The sequence below is a fragment of the Solanum stenotomum genome, chromosome 3 (assembly GCF_019186545.1).
Source record: "Solanum stenotomum isolate F172 chromosome 3, ASM1918654v1, whole genome shotgun sequence".
NCBI lineage: Eukaryota > Viridiplantae > Streptophyta > Magnoliopsida > Solanales > Solanaceae > Solanum > Solanum stenotomum.
The window spans coordinates 20287450-20310991 of NC_064284.1; the positions used below are offsets into that span (position 1 = coordinate 20287450).

A 23542-nucleotide genomic window follows, 5' to 3' on the forward strand; every position below is an offset into this window, starting at 1 on the left:
AGGTCAACTGTCGTTAAACAAAATTTGAAAAAAGAAAATGATATTATGTAATGGGAAGTGGATTACTCTCGAGTTTGAGTAATTTTTGCTTTATAATATACTTTTTCTTATATTAATTTGAATTCACACAAATAAAGTTAGTAAAAGTCCTTAGTTGAATATTTTTTATACTCAAAACTCTAATAGAGATATCTAATTAATATTTGGATATAATAATATTTCTGTATATATAAATTGGATTCTTTTCTTTCTTTTTACTATTGCTTATTTAATTTCATTAAATGAAAAATAACTAATTAATTGCATTGTTTTTCTAATTATATTTAGAAAGAAGTATTGACAACATTAAAAATACTTATCTAGAACTTAAATACACTCATGATTTTATTATATGAGTGGAATACACTCTTAAATTCTTGTCAAGGTTAAAAGTGTTTTCAACACTTCTCTCGTCTTTTTATTAAGAGATACACGCTCTTACAAGAGTTTGAAATCACTTGTTATGACATGTAGAATATCAATGGTGTATTTTAGTTCAGTCGGTCAAGTAGAAAAATGTTTTCAAGAAAATTAAAAATTTAAAGACAAAATTAACAATTCATAATAAATTCAAGAGTGTTATCAATACTTGTCTCTTACATTTATATTTGATTTCTAAGAAATATTTGTATACTTTTACTAAAATTTTGGATAAAAGGATGACGGTGGATTGTTTGTAAAAACAGATAAAATAAAAGATATTTGTGTTTCTTTTATTATGTTTTCTGTCATGAGGTAGTTGAGAAGAGAACGTCTAGTGGAATTTCCTTTTCTGGAGTAAATTGTAAGTTAGGAATTTGAAAAAAAATATATATATATATTAAAAAAAAAGTTAGAGGTGCATCAATTAAAGGAAAATAGGATAAAATAAGGACCAAAAACCCAAAAAAAAATAATTAAAAATCTAAAAAAGTAAAAGTTTAGTTGGTTACTTGGAGAATAAAAAGTGGGGTTGCACTTGTAGCCAATGTCAAGGCAACTTTTACCACCACCTCTTTAATTTTATTTTTTGTGTTTGTCTTGGTCTTGCAAGTGGAGTAATTTTTTTTATTTAGTTAATCTATTTTTTCTTTTTATCTTCGAAAATTTGAGTCAGGTCTAATATTTGATCTTTGATAATTTGTATGCTTTGAACTTCAAATACAATTTTCTGCTAGGGCTTCTTTATTTCCCTTGATAATTCGAATCTGCAATCTCAACATTGAAGATGAAGGGTGTTTTATATTCAAGCAACTTTTTTATTTTATCTGATGGTGGGGCCATGTATATTTTAAAGTGTTAATCGATATTCTTTTCGTCCGAAAATTACATTGTCTAGATAGGTAAAATTTTTTTATGTATAAATATCGTACTAATTAACATGTCTAAGCTTTTTCTGTTGAAGGTTTTGGAAGAAATTGATTGTTACGTATTAAACTTGTTTCCTATGTTTTTATTTGTGAGTTTTTTTTTTTTTAACTTTTTGATCAATTAAATAAAAAAAAATTAAAATATTTTCTAAAAATTATTTTCATCATATCAAACCCACCCTAATTTCAAATTTATTGTGTGGAAAATTTCTACTGATATAACTTAAGGTATAAGCTACTTTTAAGCTTTCTTGTTGTACTTTAACAATATCCATTTCTAAAAAAATTAGAACCACAAATCTTTTAACTAATTTGCACGATTTAGCTAGCCAATAGAGTGGTTGGTGAATTAAGATCAAGTTGTAATTAAACACGTTTAGGACAATTTTTTGTAAGTTTATTATTATTATTAATAAAGAAAATATTAGTCCAGTGCCTAGTTTTACCCACAACTCTACTTTTCATGTTTGCTTTCAAACAAGAAAGAAAAGACATATATATACACACTTTGGTAATTGGGTTCATGAGATGTCAAAATTGAAACGTACTCTTGCAATTTTAATTTATTTGTCTTATTTCTTTTTAAAAGAAATTAAAATATATCTCTTTTTTGGTTAGATAATTTCTTAATCGTAAAAATTCACCTGATATGTTTAAGACAATAAAATTTAAAAATATTTTAATATTAAAATCTCGAAATGAATCACCTCACAATTTTATTTCAATCAAATATGAAATAAATTCATTTTTAAATTAATCTCAAAATTAATTATTCCTTATTCTTCTTATCGAATCGGCCGTAAGTCATGAGTCAGACATATGGAATTGCCTAGAAGGCGTTATATGTTTGCATACGTATTGGTCTTTGAAATTATTTTGCGAAGCTTAGGAAGCTTTTATATTGTATGATATTTTTAACTTTTATAGGTAATCCAAAATAAATAGTTTTATCCATAATAAAAACGTATTAATTTTTTTCTTTCAATTTATTCTTATTTAAATAAGTGAATTTTTATATAATCAAAAACATATTAAATAAGTACTAATTCAATGAAAACACCTCTTATTAGGGGTGTCAATGTGACAGTTTGATCAATTATTTTTATAAAATTATAATAACTCAATTTTTTTTTGGGTATTTTATAAAGTATAACCAAAATTAGACTTTTAAAAATCATATTAGTTTCTCATTGTTGTTCGTACGGTTCGATTAATCTTTATTTTTTCTACTTTTAAAATATCACCTTAAAATATACTATTATTAAAATATTTATTTCGCAAATATCTTAGTGAAGAAACACTTTAGTTCTTCACCAAGAAGTCAAGAATGTAAAATTTTGTTATCGTATTGTTTGATCTTAAACATTTAATAGGAGTGCTTGCATATATTTAGGTGTATTGTTTGATAGAGTATCCATTATAGTATCATTTAATTTTAAACCTAATTAATTAAAGGTTAATTAAAAAACAAAGATTCAAAGTCTTCTAGTCACCACTCGCTAGAGGCCTGGGACCTAAGTTATATTTATATTTGAAAAATGTTATAAAATATATACATATATTAAATTTAACATATTGTTAATATATACCTGTAAGGTTATTCGTTTTCTATTCAGATTTTTTTCATAAATTAAAAAGATCATCTCAATTGTTTAGGACGGTTATACACTTGCATAAAAGTTTACGATTTTATTGAAAAAATAACATAAATCGATTCGGTCAATCTCTCATACTTCTTTTACACCCCTACTTCTGATATAATGAAACACCTTTTTTTATTAAATTAAATTTTATTAATAGGTCAATTATTTCCAAAAAATATTAAAAATAAACATTCATGCTACTCCACTAAAAAAAAGTAACAGGAAATCCGCGAAAAGGAAGCGACAAAGGCTGAGGTTTGTTGCCAATTATTACTTCCTTAATTTACATAAATCAAAAGACTCAATCATCACTCATAGCGGCAGGAGTTAAAAATTTAATTTAAAATGTGTTAATACTTTTCAATTGTGTTAAAAATGTGCAAAAATGTACACCCTCCGTCCCTATTTAGTTGTCCATATTTCCTCTTTTAGTTGTCCCTATTTAGTTGTCCATTTTGACAAATCAAGAAAGGACAATAATTTTTTTCCTAGTATACCCTTATTTAAATAAAGTTGTCATAAATAAAGTAAATAAACTTATGAATTTCCTAGCATTGATTAGTTATCTTGAGTGAATTTATTTTGGAATTGTAAATTGTACTATAAGGGTGAAATTGTAACTTCACTATGCTAATCATTGTTGCCTTAATCTGTGTGTCATTTCTAAAGTGGACAACTAAATAAGGACGAAGAAAGTATAATATAATAGTAGCTAATATTTAACCTCTATATACCATATAATTTTTCAGCAAAAAATACGCATCGAACCACTCTTTGTCCCATACCACGAAAAATTATAATAGAGTGATAATTATTTTTTAATGCTCTCAGGTTCGAATCATAGTCTATGAGTATGAAATCGCATTAAATAAAGAAACATTTTATAGGACTTATCAAGATAAATTTGAAAGCTCAAAATAGATATTTGAATAGTGAAAACTGAGTCAGCCATTAGCCATAGGCAATATTTTATTGTAAATAGTCGAAAATGAATTTTTACAATATATTTTTAAAGAATAAACTTTAACGTCTTTATATGTTTGTTCCACCTGCTTATTTTGTATGAAACTGAAAGTAACTCTCCTTCATCCCTCGTGAAATCTTAGGCAACAGAAAGTAACTACAAAAAAATAAAAATAAAAATTTAGTACTTACCTTAGTAATACTAGTACGGTAGATGAGGATGATTATCAACCTCACCAGTGGCGTAGGCACATGTATGCTAGGGTGTCCAATTGGACACCCTTCGTCGAAAAAATATACCGCATATACAAGTAAAATGACACACGAAGTGATTAAAGAACATATTTTGGACACCCTAGACATAATAGGTTGTTATAGCCTAGTGGTTTAAGATGTCTTGAATGTGTGTTTAGACATCTTTAATGAGTCAGTGCTCGTGTATTCAAATCTCACTTGAAACATTTTTTTTACCTTTTTAAAAAGAGCTTTTGTTGTTTAATTTTTGGACCCTCTTCGTGAAATTTCTGGCTCCGCCACTGAACCTCACAAGTTGCTTCATAGTATTAGCATTTTGAATATTTTCCCAAATATGAATGATATTAAGATAAAAAAAAAATTACTATCTTATTTATATTACATATAATTTCTCACTTCGAAACTCTGAACCCTGAACCCTAAATCCTACGTTGGAGCGAGTTTCTTGTGATTCAAGAAAGTTGAGTATGGTGGATAGGAATGTGGAGAATTTGTTTCTATCATTTGAATAGACTCCTTATTCATCACTTTAACATTCCTTAAACGAAAAAAAAGGAATGCCTATACATATGTACATTCTAAGCAAAGACAAAATGAAAGTTTGGTATCAATTGTCTCGAAATATTGGTATAACATTTATATAAAAGGGATTTAACCAAAACAAAGAGCTAGGTCCTACAACAAGGTACTAGTTACTATAACCATTAATGTATATTACAATAAGTTTGGTTATATCTACGATAGGTCCAATGGCGGAGCCAAAACTTCAACTAAGGGGTGTCAAAATATAAATTAAAGAAGTAGAAGTCAAGGAATGTCAATATGTAATATATATACATAAATATTATTTTTACTCTAGCTACACAGTGTAATTCTCCAACGAAGGGGTGCCAGTCGACACCCCCTCAACTGCATGTGTGGCTCCTCCATTGGATAGGTCGATAGCTATCATCCAATGATATCATTTAAAGTATCATATACGATCTCATGATACTATTGAGAGTTAAGACTATATGACTATTTTCAACTAAGGTTACGTTCAGTGCCGGCTCTTGCTTGATAAATTTAAGGCACATGCCTTAGGCCCCCAATTTTTGGGGGCCTCAAATTTTCATCAAGAAAAAATTATGTGTTAATTTTTTTAATTAAAAAATAATTATTTTTACTTAAAAAGTATTATTTTAAACAAATATATATTATTTTATTATTTTTAACTCCAATCAAATAGAAGAAATTAAGAAAACATTATTTTGTATGTTTACATTCTCTTCGCTAACACTCGTATTATTTATCTTTTTAAAATTATTTGGCACTTTCTTTATATTTTTTTTCGATAAGTTAGAGTAATACACTGTCAAAAATATAAATTAATAGTCGAAAAAATTCAACAAAGTGACTTACAATTTTTCTTTTGTTTGTTTCTTCTTAAATATTCAAGTATTACATAAACATATTAAAGTAGGGTTATAACTTATACCAAGTTATCAATTTCTTGTATCAGATTTTATGGTTCTAATTCTTATCTTTGTGTAAAGCTTGTCAACTTATTACTTATAGTATTATGTTAACAATTTATATAATGATTGCCTCAGCAAAAGAATATTTTTCAATGTTGAATTGATAAAATATTACTTAAAATTAATAATTAAAAACGATATTCGAAAAAAAATATTTTAAGAAAAGATATCAAGTAATAATTTGCACTTAAAAAGTTTTTAAAAAATAAAATACTATATTTGATATTTATATAGACTTTAGGCCTCAATTAAAATTTCATTTTAGGCCTTAAATTACGTTGAGCCGCCCCTGGTTACGTTCACATGACTTATCATTATTCATGGACTAATTTTGAGATTAACTTCCGAATATTTATGGCCACCAAGTCCCTAATCATCTTCTTTGTGTATGTCTTCAAANTGGGAGTTAAGACTATATGACTATTTTCAACTAAGGTTACGTTCACATGACTTATCATTATTCATGGACTAATTTTGAGATTAACTTCCGAATATTTATGGCCACCAAGTCCATAATCATCTTCTTTGTGTATGTCTTCAAAAGCTATAGGTAAATATTGACAAATCGATCAGCAAATCAAACGTGTAAAGGCAATTAGTCAAATCTTACACTATCAATTTGTCACACATCATAAAAAGTATCGCATACATCTTATAAGTAGCAATTTCTTTTTTCATATTATTCATGTGAAACTTATTCAAACACCGCAACACTCATTAATTTCACATCACATCGTAGTAATAAGAAGAACTTTAATTTTTGTTAAAAAAAACATTTGATCATGTCTACAAGGCCAAATTCTTTTTGTAGATAACCAGTAATTAATGTTTTAACAACCATCATTAAACATCATTAGCGTGGGACCAACCTGTAAAACTTCCTATGATTCCATTGGCTCATATATAATGGAGAAAATTAAGGAATTTGGTGCCTCTTGCTAATTAATTAGTCATTCCATTCACTCAACAAAAATATCTACCAAATACTTACTTTATTCTTCCTTCTTAATTATTTTATTTTTGTAGAAACTACACATGCATGTTCTTTTATTATAATATGATATCCATATACGTACCAGCAAATTAAACGTAACACTCACCAAAACTATTCATGCTATGTATATCATTGAGTCATTGACTCAAACACATGAAAATTAGTCTTCATTTAAGAAAAAATTGACACTGATAAGGACATTATGCTTTAAATAGTCAATAAATCAATCTCATCATACTACCAGAAAACATGAATCTAAATATGAAATTTATCGATTTTCTAGTTAATCTGATGCTAAAATACTTCTAGCTAATAGAATTTTCTTATAATTTGTAGCATATGGAATAATTATAATAAGTTTTTCATTGTTCATCTACGTATGAAATTTTATTCGTTGCTACAACAATAACTGAAATCCCACTAAGTGGGGTCTGGTACCCGAGGGTATAGAATACGCAGACCTTACTACTACCTTGTGGAGATAAAGAAGCTATTTTCGAAAGACCATCAGCTCAAGTGCATCAAATCCAAGTAAAATAAGAAGAAAATGAAGAGGGCATAATCATTAATAAGAAAAACAGTACAAAGTCCACACTAAAAATTGTAAAATACTGATAATCAAACACAATAACAACATATAGCAGGAACTACATGAATACGACTAGTACTACGACAGACATCATAACAAGCTAAACCTTCACAAGGCAAGACACCCTCCACCCCTTCTATCCATATACCCTAATCCGCGACCTCCACTCCTTAATCCGTGCTAATTCCTTGTTTTTTTAGTAGCGTTAATTAAGTAGTACTCCCTCTGTCCACAATTGTTTGTCAGAGTAAGGTCATGCACATTCCTCAAGGAAAATTTAATACAAGGTATAATTTGACTAATATAACCCTACTATATCAAGAATACCAAAAGTCCACATAACTTTTCAATTGAACTACACAATCATTAAGGGCAGAATTGGAAAAAAATGACTAATTATTTCTTGATTGTTTAAATTGACAATTAATTTTGGACATCTATTTTTAGTGTACCTGCCAAACAATTGTGGACGGAGGGAGTACCCTATAACAAATCTGCATTATTTGAGAGAAAAAATGATTTTATAGTTTTTTACAAACTTTTTTTTTTTAATTTAGACTTTTACAAACTTGTATTAATTTTATGTCCTTTTTATTAGAGATTCTTATTTTTTTCATATTAATTATCTGAAGATCTTTTTCTTTTATTCAAATCGTAAATGAGCATAAAATATATCCCTCTTTCTTAATTAGAGGGTAGGTTTCAATTTGCAACGCCGATTACATTAATAGTATTATAATTTAAAGGAACAATTAATTTAAAATACATGCATCGTTTTAAGTCTCTTTCAGCTACATAATACAGCTATTAAAGAAAATTTAATTAAAGGATGTGACGTTCCATATCTGACTTTTTGATAATATTAGGTTGAAGCTAAAAAGAATCCAAGTGGAAGGTAAAATTGAATTTCTTTTTACGTATATGAAAGTTGAAGTTTGTCTTTGACATAAATTTCACTAGTAAAAAAAAGAATTTGTGATAGTCGAAGATATGTGAATACGTATTATTTTTCACTTGAAATACTTTTTCAATTATTGTTTTGATATTTTATTAGGGGAAGGGGAAGGAGAAATTGAGAGTGCAAGTTTACCAGCTAAGAAATGATATCCTCACCAATAACTTGAAAAATCAGATAGCTAATCAATTGAGCTGCTAAAATTCTTCATAAATATTGAAAAGCAATATTTGATGCCCCAACGGCATTAGAATCCACTTCAACACTAATTGATACTATTTTCTAATTTTTTTATTTTACGTTGGTGAATGCAATAAGAATCGGTTGCTTGTCGCAGCATAGTGCTTTGCCCATGCTACTATCCGCCGCCAAAGCGCTCAAGGGATTCGTGATTGAATGTCGAGATTAGGAGACTCTATCCAATCCACGCGGTAAATCTATTTGTGGTGAAAAAAAGTCAACAATTAAAAAAAAAATAGAATATAGAAAGTCATTGAATTTATTTACATCGATACAAGATATCGGCTCTGAAGCAAGATAATGATAGATTGTTTTCGTTACTTAAAGTTATTTATCCTAAGCAAAGAAAAAGATCGATTATGTTCCAAAGGAGATTGTCAAAGAATATTTTCAAACAAGATAGATCACTTCTAGTGGGACTAAACTCTACATGGATAGTTATGCATACTTTAATATTTCATATTAAACTTAAAACATATATTAATTTATATAATTAGGTGTTTTGACCATTTATTCCAAATAATTCTTTTCATTTTGAAGCTCTAATTTTTAGTACTGAGTAGGCTCATTATACTAATTGTGGGATAGGATTCAAATAAAACAACACAATTCAACACATTTAGTGGAAAATTGCAAAATTTCATCATAGGCCCTTTATTAGCCCTTAACTTTTTTGGGCTATTAAATAAGAGAAAGTTACATATTTGACTACTCACAAAAAAAAATAAAGGGAAACTTACCTAAATCTCACTAGTTTAGGAGCTAATTATTTAGATACACTTTAGTTTGTAATATTACGTATCTTATTAGATTTTTTGTGTCTCTAGATACGTCCAGATACATGTATCCCGGATACATAGGATCAAAATTAGGTGTAATTTGTTCTAGATACATTGTATCAAAGTGGATTCACATGTATCTAGAATACATAACAAATCTCACTGGCCTCTCTCACCTCTCTCCCATCTCGCTCGCTACTTTCATGTATCTAGTGTCTCAAATACATATCTAGTGCGATTCACATTTATATGGGCTACATACGAATCTCGTTCGCCTCCCTCCTCAATCTCCCTCCCCTTTCTCCCTATTTTTGTGTATCTGATAGCAAAAATACATGTATCTAAGTATATTTTCTTCAATATATGGCAGGAAACTCTTAATTAGTGGCAAGATACGTAATATTTTGAAAGTATAGATAATAATAGTATATATGATAGTGAAGTATATCTAATCATGCAGTTCTTCAAAAAAATAATTATAACGATACAACTATCAAATTTAACGATACTTTTCATTTTATAAAAAATTAAGCAAAGGAAAAATCCCTGAAGGCCACAATAATTTTGGTCGCATGTGAACACTACGTATTAAAATGGACTGCTACAATCACACATTATTTTATACAGAAAAAGGACAAATACATCTCTGAATTATCATAAATGGTATGTTAATACCCTCCGTTATACTTTAAGTTAGGTATTATTTCCTACTCAATTTTATTTCTTCAAGACCAAATCAATAAATATATACGTAACATGTATTTATATATGCATGGGACTTGAGTGATTATTTTGGCATTTTAAATTAAAAACAGTAGACAAATTCCATAATGTGTCCATGTTCGAAGCCTTAAATAATTACTGTCCTAATTGATTGGTGGCACCATCTCCATATATACATATAAATGTATATGTTGAAACAACAGTATAAAATAACTTTTCCTTGAGATCGATTTTGGAACATAAATTGTTGCTCTAATATTGACAGAAATATTTTAAAATTGAACAATCAAAATATAAGTAGCTATTCGTCAAAAATATTTTTCAAATAATCATTTCTTACAAAAAAAAAAAAAATTATTATAAAAGTTTAGTCGAACAGGCTATATATGTCGTCCTTGTTTCCATGCATGAAACCTCATTGAAGTTCCCAATGCAGGAACCAACCAGAGGGGAAAATCACATGTTATCTTTTCGTAAGAAATAAGAACCATATGTATATATCATAGTATATGTTGTACAAAAATTGAAGTTAACGTTAAATGAGTTGAGTAGTACAGTTTTCACATGTCATGTTGGATATTCTCACTTCCAACTCTTTTTGCCTCCCATTATTTTATTTTTATCGTGGTGAGTTTGGTACTCTTTGTAATTGTCACAAAAATTAGAATATTTGGGAAAGAACCACTATTTATTTATCTTTCTTGTGGAGAGAGCATAATACACTATGTATATATATCATGTGAGTATCGTAATTTTTAATCAAAATTCTCTAGTACAATACTTATATATTATGTTAGTCTCATAGTATATTGCAACAGTATAAATATATGCTGTTGTCCCTTTTTATAATAAGGAAAATAAGGAAGAAGAAAAAGATAAAAACAAAAGTGAAATTAATAATCACAGAATAAGGAGGCTCTTACCTCTACCTTTGTAGGTAAAATACTTTGCTGTTACTGTAAGTATCCGGGGAGTACCAATCATAATATTTTAAAGAAAGGCACGACGAAAATCAAATAATCTTTAAATCCAAATATATTAAAAACCATGCAAATAAGTTTAGAGCGTTTAACAACAGCCAAAAACACAAAAGATTGATTCAAACCAACAGTAATAAGAGAGTAGTGTGTATCATATCACACAATAATATAATCTAAAAGGGCCACCAAAGTCAATACGCGAACCACACCAATCTCCTCCATCAAACACCATGCCAAATACTAACTAACTAACTAACTAACTAGTCAACCTGAGGAACCACCACGGTTCGTTCATTGACTCAAACCCGTCTTCTTTCTATAACCTTCCTTGTATACTACTACATGCACGCACCACAACTCAACTTGTAGTGCCAATTAATTGCACTGGAAAGCAACTTTGATGTTTTGCACTGTTCGGGTGATGAGGGAGTTCACAGTGTTCACCGAATCCATAGTGAGAGTTCCTGTAGGCGGGTTGGTCATTAGTATCTGGAATCCCATGGTCAATAGACACCCATTAATCTTACCACCATTCTCCAGTATAGCTGCTACCCCATTCGAATTCTCATCATAATAATCTGGAATGATTGCAAATCCAGATGGAAGGAATGTCACGCAGGAGGAATCTCCACCACTCATCACAACATTCATGTCTCCACTATTAAGTGATGTATATGCTATGATTGAACCGGATACATCTGTGCACGACTCTTGCAACGTCAACATACTGTTTTGGCTACCATCGCTGCTAGCCACCTGCAAGTCAAGCCAAAGCAGTTATTCACAATTTCAATCAATGGTTAATACTAATTTGTGCCAAATTTCTAAAAGCCCACACCAGTTTCACTTACAGTAGTACGAAACAGAGTGATGCTATTGCCAAGATCCTGACCCTTGCCAATGTGGACTATTGGCTGCACGGAACCACCCTGGGACAAGACATCCCATTGACTTCTTGTCTGTTCATTTCGCAGGAAGTCAAACAAACGTTGATGTGTTACCGGCAGCCAGAGGCTCCTGCTGGCACTCAACACCATACCATTAGGGTCACCAGGCTCACCAACGCCCTTCCTCATAATCAACTTACTCTCCTCTGCAGTCCCTGATTGGATTGATTCCCAGTCGTAATAGGTCGCACAAACCCCAACGCAAAAGCTGCGAGTCACGCGTCGAGCCAGCACTGCAATACTTCTCCGTCCACTGGAACTAACCACTGCCAAAAATGAAACTTGATAAGAATCCATTATCATTTCAAAGTTGGAGAGTGTCAAATGAACAATATGACGTGATACCTGAATTATCACCACTGGGCACAGCAGAAGACATGATTGCCAAGAACTCGCATTGCCTTTGTAGGGTGGCAATCCACCGTTGGGCACCAAACCCCAGGCCAGACCTGATGTAAGGGCGGTAGTAATTGTGGGTGATACTCTCATCATATTCCGTGTGCTCAATCCAAATAACCTGAAATTTTCCGTCAAAATTTTGCTAGCAGTTTTGTACACAGAAATTGAGTAGATTAAGATAAGCTTTGACATCAATTGGTCTGCATGGAGGCAACTTAACCAGCAACCCAAGACAATTAAAGGATTATATGCTTCAAAAGAGCATAGATCAATCTGTGTATCCAGTATCTTTAGTTTACGCGAAGTTGGAATTCCGGAATAAAAAGATAGGATGCAAGGAAATGATTAGAGTTACTTGTTTATAATCACTCAAAAAGATAGGATGCAAAAGAGGAAACTCGGTGCAAAATGTGAAAAGTTGTGATTTTGCAAGAAATGAAGAATAGAATATAAGAGGATAAGTTAAACGAAATTACTATTACACAAATAAGATCACTTTTGAATTTCTAGATTGGTTGAGTACAATAGAAGTCTATATTGAGGTCAAACAACACAAGTGGTATCAAGTAAACACCATGCAAGCACAGTTTCACAAGCATGTGCAAGGGTGTTGTACAGAAGCATCACACTATATTGCTTATACAGTTAAGATGAAACTACCGAGGCTTTGCCTTCACACAATGATCATAAATTTAAAAGTTCAAGACACAGAAAAAGGAGTTGAGGCATCTTGCAATACTGTAAGGTTGATATCCTCGATTAACTAATTTTCTAATCTGACAGAAGCCTAACCAAGCAAATATGAAAAAATCTAGCCTTGAATTTGATGATAACATAAATAAACATACAGAAGCATCTACAGAATAAAATAACAATAGAAGGTTCAGATTCTTAGGCTACAACTGTCAGATTATTTTACTGACAGCACTTCCAAAAGATGCTGAGGATAAAATATATTATCACCACACCAAAACCAAATAGTAGGAAGTGCATAAAAATAACTATGTGAGCAAAATGACAAGAGAAACCTTCATTAAGATCAAATAAACACACAAACCAACAAGAAAAAAAAAAATCTACATTGAACAATTAGCTGGGTAAATTTCAGCAACTTATTGAGCACTGCATGGAATACTAAATGGAAAAACATAAATGGACTAGTTACCTTGGAGCACCCATTGGGCAAGTCTTGCACGATACATCCGGAAGGGAGCCTCCTGCAATTTCCATCAAGCGGTATTGAACCTTCCTGGATAGCATCAATAGACACATCCACCACCACCCAGACACCTTCAGCATGTTGCTTGCAGAAGCGTAGATACTTTACTCTACGGACAGGAACTAAAGCAGACAGAACTTGGAACTCAGCTTGAATCTGCAAAACAATATTTTCAGACCTCTATTGCAGGACAGGCAAGAAAAGTAACTTAGGATGGGTGACTCCCACCAAAATAACAAAAGCGTACCAAATGCAAATTGCCATCCTTGCTTCCACCTGAGCTGTTGGAGATCACATTAATTGTAGAGGTTCTGCCAACAATGCATGAAAATATATCCATCCATCGACTCTGCATAAGTAGAAGTTACATGTTACATGGAAAGCAAAAACAAAAGCCAACAATATGCTTTTTTCCTCAACTTGAATGTTAAAAGCTATTTTAATCAAAAGAACATGCAGCCATTAATGCAACACCCCTTGAACAAAAAAAAAAATCATATGGTCAAGAAGCAAATTGGAGAAACATTTTCACATTCAGCAATGGTTCAAAGAAATCAAAATCTCAACTACAGGTTTCAGGATGAAGGAACCTACTGTGTCCATCAGACTCTCAACCAAGGCCAGACTGTTCATCATCACAGTACCAGTTGCCTTGGTTGCTTCTGCTGAGAAGTGGGCAGGTTTCCTGCCAATACATGGAGGAAAAGACCTTGCATACTCCTCAAGGTTCAATTCTTCCGCACTTCCATCAAAGTTTCTAAGCCACAGAGGAGCACCGATATCAGCCAGCTTAATCAGCTCATTCATGGAAGCAAAAGCAAGCTCCATTAACATGTTCTTATCACAGGATACACCTACACCAGCCATGCTCAGGGTGGGCCTAGGTGAAATCGCTGGTAAAGCACTTGAGAAGTTATTGCCAAAATTAAGTCCCATTGGCAATGCAGTGTCAACAGAATTCATAGCACCATAGCCGTTTCTTCCCACAGCAAGTTCCAAACCTGAATTAGCCATTCCAGCTGACATAGGACCATGGAAAGATTCCAACGGCCTACCCAGAAACTTGTTTGCCACGACACAGATCCTATTGTATTCATCTCTCAGTCGAGCATTCTCAATCTTCAAATGATGCTCTTCAATGTGTATCTCACCAAGAATTGCCTGACCACCACAATGTGGGCAAGCTGGACTTCTCATCGCGTCCTTCATCGCTATGTTCTCAATGCGAAGCTTATCATTCTCTTGCTTCAACATTGAATTTTCATGACGTTCCATCTGGGTCTGAAACAATGTAGGTTTTCACTTATACATTCACACAATGAAACAAATTTCACACAAGAAAATAATGTGAATGTGTTGTCATTTACCTTCATTTGGGTTCTCCTGTTCTGGAACCAAAACTTAACCTGCCTGCTTTCCAATGTCAATCTCTTACCAAGTTCCAGCCTTGCTTTCTCATCGGGGTGTGGATTCTCCTTAAAGCAACTGTCAGCACAAGACAGATAAATAAAAAATTCACAAACAAACTATAAACATAAAGTGGTTTAACACCTACGCCTCAAGCTCTTGAATTTGGTATGGAGTATGCCTATGGTACTTCTTTGCCGATTTCGATGAGCTACCAATGTGAGTTTCCATTTCATCGCCCGATCCAACACCATCCAAGTTGTCACTCCCAGTCCCAGACCTGCTCTCGTACTCATCATCTCTGGAGTTCCTTCCCATTACAGCAGCAGCATCAAAACTCAAATCACCAGCACCTTCCATTTTCGGTTTCTGAAAAATTCCACTATTAATCCCAATTCCCAACCAACAAAAACAAAAAAAAAAAAAAAAAAAAAAGTACTAATTTAAAGGAGGCCTACAAGAGCAAGAGATAACGGTGAAGAGTTAAACATTGAATGAGATAAAGATGATGTGATAAGCTGTGACTGAGCCATAGTAGCAGTAGGCATGGCTTCGTATGAACTATCACCCACCAATCTTGAAACCCCAGAACCACCGTTTCCTCCACTACTACTTCCAATAAAACCTCCAAAACTCATCAAAACTTTAATCTCAAAAAGACTCTTTTTAATCACTTTCAAGATCCCAACTTTCCCATCAAAACTCCCAAGACACTTTCAATATTTATACACCCACAAAAGAGTATTTTTTTTTAGTCCAAGATTAGTGATGAACATAAAACTCAACAACCCAAACCCACAAAATTAAAGAAGAAGCAAAGGGGGTTGGTATAAGACAGCCAAGAACCCTTATTACACCTTCCCCTCTAACTCCTCTCTTTAAGCAAATGAGAAAGAGAAAAAAATGGGTTGGCTAAAACAATAAAAAGGAAACCCTAAGAAGAGTATTTCATTCATTCAATCAAAGAGATATGGGTTTTGACTGCTTATAGCTGTCATTGTAAAAACAGTGGGATCACTACCATAAAAGAAGAAAATGAAAGGTTTTATAAATGGGGCTAAATAAACCAGTATATATACAAGAAAAAGTGATGATAAAAGAAACCCAAAAAAAGTGGACTTTTCATTACCTGACAAAAAAAACTGCAAGAAACCAACAAATCAGAAGAAAAAAAAAAAAGTCTCTGTTGACTCTTCCATCAACAAAAAAGTGCATAAAAGTTAAAAAAGACTTTAGAATATTATTTTTTCTGTGTATAAAGTAAAATAGAAAAAAGCTTCAGATTCTGTGTGGACCTATTGAAAATCCACACACAAAAACACACAGTTCCAGAATAGTCCATAACTCCAGATGCTCATTTTGGGATCCAAAAGTAGATTAATTAATTAATTAAATTAATGGAAGTTTAATTAAAATGAAAAATGGTGATTACTGATTACTGATTAGCAGATTAAGAGCTGACTTACCAGAGAGTAACGCACGCTAGTCAATACAAATTGATTTGTTCCACGTCTCGATCGATTGCCCTTTCAATAAACAAAACAAAAAACAAATGTATATATCAAATTAAAATCACAAAGGAAACATCATTAATCATTCAAAATTAACAAAAACAAGTTCTAGTATTACTTACAATTGCTTTTTTTCTTAATTTTCGAACAGTAAAATGAAAAAGGAAAAGCAATAGAGAATATATATATATAGTGGATATGTACGGCTACTGCTAGGGTGAAAATGACTATGTGGGGTTGAGGTAGGGGGTTTAGAGGGGGTGGGGTTGTTCTAATTACCAAAACAAGTGAATATTTGATATGTCTGCTCCTAGCTGGATTTTTTTACCATGATGTGGCGCGCTTATCGGCCGCCTGTCTCATTTTTTTTTTCCTTTTTTGGGTTCGAGTCTAGGTTCGATGCTCTGATTGATCTATATTCGCGCTATAGAAATTCTATTGTAATGAACTAATATTGGTGCGGTTTTTAAAATATCGTTAATAATGTTGGTGCTTCGTTTAAAAATCCGTTAACAATAGTGGCGCATTTTTTTTTAAGTCGTTGATGACAGTCGCGCTTTTTTTAAAAAAACCGTTGCGTCTAGGGCTCAACGATACAATCATATTCTTCGGTAATTCAACTTTAGTAACAATTAGTCAACTTTGTTTTAAGATTTTTCTTTTTTTGATTTTGCGATTGTGTTCGCTGTTCTGAGTAATCTATATTCGCGCGGTAAATATCTACTGGTTTGATGATTTTTTTTAAAAAACAAATTGTTTAAAAAATGTTGCAGCTAATTTTTAAAAAGTCGTTAACTATAGTCGCGTTTTTTTATAGAAACATTGTGTTCAAGGCTCAACGAGACGGTCATATTCTTTAGTGGTTCAACTTTAATAAAAATTAGTCAATTTATCTTTTATAATTTATTTTTTTCTAATTTTGTTATTATGTTTGTTGTTCTGATTAATATATATTCGCGCTAAAAAAATCTTATGTAACAAATTAATGTTGGTGCTTTTTTAAAACAAAAATTGTTCAATGTTGGCGTTATTTTTTGAAAAATCGTTAACAATAGCGGCGCTTTATTAAAAAAAATTGTTACATTCAACGGTTATTAAGACAGTTATATTCTTTAGTGATTCAATTTTCGTAACAATCAGTCAACTTATTTTTTTAATGTATAATTTTCCCCTTTTTTGATTTTGTGACTATGTTCGATGTTCTAATGAATAAATATTCGCGCTATAAAAAACTGTAAGGAATTGATATTGATGTTTTTTGAAAAATTCATTATATGTTGGCGCTATTTTTTGAAAAATCATTAACGATAGTGGTGCTTTATTAAAAAAAATCGTTACATTCAACGGTCAACAAGACAGTCATATTATTTAGTGATTCAACTTTCGTAACAATCACTTAATCTTTTATTATTTTTTCCTTTTTTTGATTTTGTGACTAGGTTTGTTGTTCTGATTAATCTATGTTTGCTCTATAAAAATCTATTGTAATGGTCCGATGTTAGTACTTTTTTTTAAAAAAAATTGTTAACAATAGTGACATAAAAAAAAAAAAAGTGGTTACATTCAAGATTCAACGAGATAGTCATATTCTTTAGTGATTCAACTTTAGTAACAATCAGTCAACTTACCATATTTTTAGTGACTACTTTCCCATTCAAAAATCTAACATTTATGATTTTTCCTTTTTTGACTTTGTGATTATATTCATTGTTTTGATAATCTATTTTGCGCTTTAGAAATCTACCTTGATGAATCGATGTTGGTGCTACTTTTTTTAATAAAAATCTGTTAACAATATTGACACTTTAAAAAATAATAATAATATATATATATATATATATATATTAAGTTTAAGGATCAACAAGACAATCAAATTCTTTAGTGATTCAACTTTAGTAACAATCAATCAAATTGTTGCCGCTAATTGTTAATTATAGTCGCGCTTCTTTTAAAGAACTATTGCTTTCAAGGCTCAACGAGATAGTCATATTATGTAGTGATTCAACTTTAGTATAAATCAATCAATTTATCTTTTACAATTTTTTCTTTTTTTTTTTTGATTTTGTGATTATATTTGTTGTTCTGATTAATCTATATTCGCGCTACAAAAATCTATTGTTACGAATTGATATTGGTGTTTTTTTTTTAAAATTGTTAAATATTGGCGCTATTTTTTGAAAAACTGTTAACAATAATGGCGTTTTATTCAAAAAACCGTTACATTGAACACTCATTAAGAAAGCTATATTCTTTAGTGATTCAATTTTCGTAACAATCTCAACTTATTTTTTATATATAATTTTTCCTTTTTTGACTTTGTGACTATGTTTGATGTTCTAATGAATAAATATTCGCGCTATAAAAGACTGTAACAAATTGATATTGGTGTTTTTTTAAAAAATCATTAAATGTTGATGCTATTGTTTGAAAAATCATTAACGATAGTAGGGCTTTATTCAAAAAAATTGTTACATTTAACGATCAACAAGACAGTCATTTTCTTTAGTGATTCAGCTTTCATAATAATCACTTAACTTATTTTTTATGATTTTTTTTCTTTTCTTGATTTTGTGACTATGTTCATCGTTCGGATTAATCTATATTCACTCAATAGAAATCTATTGTAATGATACGATGTTAGTACTTTTTTTATAAAAAAATCGTTGATAATATATGTGTGCTTTTTTAAAAAAATCGTTAACAATAGTGACATTTAAAAAAAAAAGGCAGTTACATTCAAGGTTCAACGAGATAGTCATATTCTTTAGTGATTCAACTTTAGTAACAACTAACAATCAATCAACTTATCTCTTATACTTAGAGCCCGTTTGGATTGACTTAAAAAAGTAGTTTTTAGGTCAAAAATGAAAACTCAAAAAATAAAAAGTAGGGGGAGACCTTGATTTTTAACTTATTTTAAGTCATTTTTTACCTTGCCAAACACTTTCTAACTTATCTTAAGTTATTTTTGACTTTTTTTAAATTATTTTTTATATTTACACTTTAAAAATCAAAAACCAACTTAAAAATAGGTTTGACTAACTTTTAAACCAATCCAAACACCTCTTAGTTTATCCTTTTCTGGCTTACCATATTTTTTAGTGATTCTACTTTCCTAGTCAACAATCTATCCTTTATGGTTTTTCCTTTTTTGACTTTGTTATTATATTCATTGTTTTGGTTAATCTATATTTGCGCTATAGAAATCTACCTTGATGAATCAATGTTGATGCTTTTTAAAAAAAAAAAAAAATCTGTTAACAATATTGGCACTTTTAAAAAAATGATATGTTACGTTCAAGGATCAATGAGACAATCAAATTCTTTAGTGAGTCAACTTTAGTAACAATCAATCAACTTACCTTTTAAAGTTTTTTTTTTCTTTTTTTTTTTTGATTTTGTGACAATATTTGTTCTTCTGATTAATCTGTATTCGCGCTATAAAATTATACTATAATGAGTCGACATTGATGCTTTTTTTAAATAAAAAAATTACTAATATTAACGTTTTACTTTTTGAAAAAACGTTGAGTATAGTGACATCTTTAATAAATCGATATATATTGATGTTTTTTTCAAAAAATTAGACATCTTTCATCGATTCATCTTTCATAATAATTAGACATCTTTAATAATTCTCCTTTTTTTGGTTTTATGACTATATATTCAGTGTTCGAAATCTACATTTTAATTAATAATATCCGCACTAAAAATCTATTATAATGAATATTAGAGTTTTTTTTTTTTAAAAAAAAATCGTTATGTTCAAGGCTCAGCTATGTTAAACAACTTATCTTTTCTAATTTTTCCTCTTTGATTTTGTGGCTATATTTGGTGTTTGAAATCTACATTCTGGTTAATCTATATATGCGCTAAAGAAATCAACTATAATGAATATTAGCAACCTTTAAAAAAAATGTAGAGTTTAAAGCTCAAATTCAAGATAATTAACATTAATAAATGTTTATCATTTCATCGTACTCTTTAGAGATACAACTTTCGTAACAATCAAGCAACTTATCTTTTTCTTCATCTTTTTTTTTTTATTTTTTTTTTTACTTTGTGGTTATATTCAATGTTTGAAATCTACGTTTCAATTAATATATATTTGCGTTATAAAAATCTACTACAATGAATATATATTAGCCTTTTTTTTGAAGATTCATTTTTGAAATCTTTAACTTAGAGTTAATAAACTTCTGGAAAAATCCTTTTGGCCAGAATAATTTGTCCATAATACATATTTACACTATAAACTGGTTTTCTTTTTGACAATAATCATAACACAATTTGGCCATAATGATCAAATTAGCTATTAAGGCCATTCTAAATCAAGAATTTGACAAATTTTAAATAATTTGAAGCTAATAGTCAAATTAGTTGAATGTAGTAACTAGTAAGGTCATTCCAAATCAAGAGCTTTGTAAGTTTCAAATTACTTGAAGATAATGATCAAATTATCTGAATCTGTTAAGATTATTGCAAATCAAGAATTTTGTAAATATCAAATAATTTGAAGCTAATGATCGAATTGGTTAAAAGTATTAAAATCATTCCAAATCAAGAACTCCATCAATAAATTTCAAATAACTTGAAGTTATTGATCTAATTAGTTGAATCATATTAAGGCAATTCCAAATCAAGATTGCATAAATTTCAAATAATTGAAGCTAATAGTCAAATTAGCTGAATGTATCAACACTATTTCAAATCAAGATTTTGTAAATTTCAAATAATTTGAAGCTAACAATTAAAATAGTTAAATGTATTAAGATTATTTCAAATTAAGAACTTTGTAAATTTATTTGAAGCTAATGATCAAATTAATTGAATGTATTAAGGTTATTCTAAATCAAGAACTTCATAAACATCAAATAATTTTAAGCTAATGATCAAATTAATTAACTTAACATATAAAGGCCATTCCAATTCAATCTTCGTAAATTTCAAATAATTTGATGCTAAAATGATCATATTAGTTGAATGTATTAAGAGGTCATTCCAAATCAAGAACTTCATATAGTTGAATATATTAAGGTTATTTAAAATAAAATACTCCATAAAAATCAAATAATTTAAAGCTAATAATCAAATTAACTGAACATAATATGATCATTCCAAATAAAAAATTCCACATGTAATTATATATCAAATGATCTGAAATTATTGATCAAAGAGTTGTAAAAGTTCCAACATGCCTATTCTAATTAATTAAGACCTAATACAAACATACTAATACTCATATTTTTAGATATGAGTGTCAAAATTAGCATAAATTAATACTCTATAATTCATCCAACTTGTCTAAAATTTGATGCATTGAGTGATTATATTTATTAAAAAATATATGGGACCATTTAGCTAGCGCCTAGCATTAGACTTAAGCTGTAAATGCTATTTGAAGTTATAAAATAAAAATATCCAATATAAGTTCCTCAATTCTCAAACTAGAAAACAACAATTTTAAAAGAGAATAAACAATTTACAGTTTTCACTTTTTATCAAAGTCCGTTTTTGACCAATAATAACTTAAATTCGTTTGAAATTTGTTTTTGAGTTTTATTATAATATCTTATTCTACATTTATTTAAGCAGAACTCATATTCACTCGAAGATTTTCTCATCTCTTGTATTACAATTTAGAAGTATGTAAGAACTGCCGATTAGGGTTGTGGTAGAGTGGTAAGTACTACTTCATTTTTAATAAGAGGACTCGATGAAGAAGAAAAATGATATAACTCAACGGTAGAGTGCCACTTTGATATGGTGGAAGTCATTGGTTGGAGCATGATTATCCCTAAGCCCAATGTGAATTTTGAATCCCTCTGGTTACATAATGAAAAATCAAAAAAATGTGTAAAAACGGAGAAATAAATGAATACTATAAACATCAATAAATAAACGAGTGAACTTTAGTTTGCTTTCACCTAACAAGAGATAATTGATTAATATTATAAATGGATAATAAATTGGCACCCCGGTTAATTAATTACTTGTAATTAGGAGGAGTGTGCATTATTTAGATTAAGCCAAAAATCAAACCGAATTGCATTTTCTCTTATTCGGTTTGATTTTAGATTTAACATTTAAAAAATTTAGTTTCTTGGTTTGGTTTTAGGTTTTGAACAACAAAAACCAAAAAATCATAATATTTAATAGAGTATATATTGTGTTTATATATACTACACTTCATTCTTGGTACATAGTCGATAAACAATCAATTGGCGTTAAATAATATCTAATTTTGTTTTATAATATTATGCGTGTAAGTTTATTTTTGTTGTCATGTTTCATTATACTTTTAAAGGTTGACTGTTTAATCAAATATATATTGATATCTTGTCAATGATATCCATTATTTCAATAATGTGAATCAATATTTTTTTAAAAAAATTATATTAAGAGATTTGATTTAACCATTTCTCATTCTTTATAAATAGGTATTTCTCTCTGTCATTCAAAATAACTATTCAATTATAATAGACTTGTATTTTTTATATGATACAATTGAATAATCGAAAGACCAAACCCAAAAAGCCAAATAACAAAGAGAAGAATTGAATTAAATCAAATTTATCTTGATTATGATTGGATAACATTTTAGCAAAAATTTAAAATCGAAAAATCGGATGTACACCACCATAATAAGTTATATCCTCCATAAGTATTGATCCATAAGATTATTGTGAATTTCATTTATTTGGGTTTGAAGATAAAATAGGACCAAGAGAAAGCGTGTGCTATGTTGGGCCATGCACAATGTACCAAACAGGAAGGATGATTCATAAATTTCACAATGATTCACCATCCATAAAATCTTAGGAATTTAATAACCTTGCAATTTTGAGTTAAAATGTTGACGTCAAGAGTATTTGGGGGTCGAAAGGTGGATGACAATTTTTTTTGTACCAATTCAAATAGTTGAAGAACATTTTAATTCCTTCTCCGTTCTATATATTCTCCATTACCTATAATATATGATTCGAAAATGGAATACATGTAACGATTCCCATGGTCCCTTTGTGTTTTGGAA

General features: G+C 30.0%; 1 protein-coding gene across 1 annotated transcript; it reads right to left on the bottom strand.

Annotated features, from left to right (window-relative positions):
- Positions 1–11054: 11054 nt before the first annotated feature.
- On the bottom strand, positions 11055–16057 carry LOC125860560 (homeobox-leucine zipper protein ROC5-like). The gene is made up of 9 exons (XM_049540543.1): positions 15457–16057; positions 15147–15367; positions 14959–15076; positions 14186–14872; positions 13839–13940; positions 13538–13747; positions 12319–12490; positions 11878–12239; positions 11055–11782 (listed from the first exon to the last, which is right to left on the bottom strand). Exons 1-9 carry the CDS (start codon positions 15634–15636, stop codon positions 11402–11404), a joined length of 2433 nt encoding a protein of 810 aa, XP_049396500.1. The 5' UTR covers positions 15637–16057; the 3' UTR covers positions 11055–11401.
- Positions 16058–23542: the final 7485 nt, after the last annotated feature.

Coding starts and splice junctions, on each gene's coding strand:
- LOC125860560 (XM_049540543.1), bottom strand. CDS start 15,636: ATGAGTTTTGGAGGTTTTATTGGAAGTAGTAGTGGAGGAAACGGTGGT. Junction 14,873..14,958: donor ACAGGAGAACCCAAATGAAG/GTAAATGACAAC, acceptor ACATTGTTTCAG/ACCCAGATGGAACGTCATGA. Junction 13,748..13,838: donor AGGATGGCAATTTGCATTTG/GTACGCTTTTGT, acceptor ATTGTTTTGCAG/ATTCAAGCTGAGTTCCAAGT.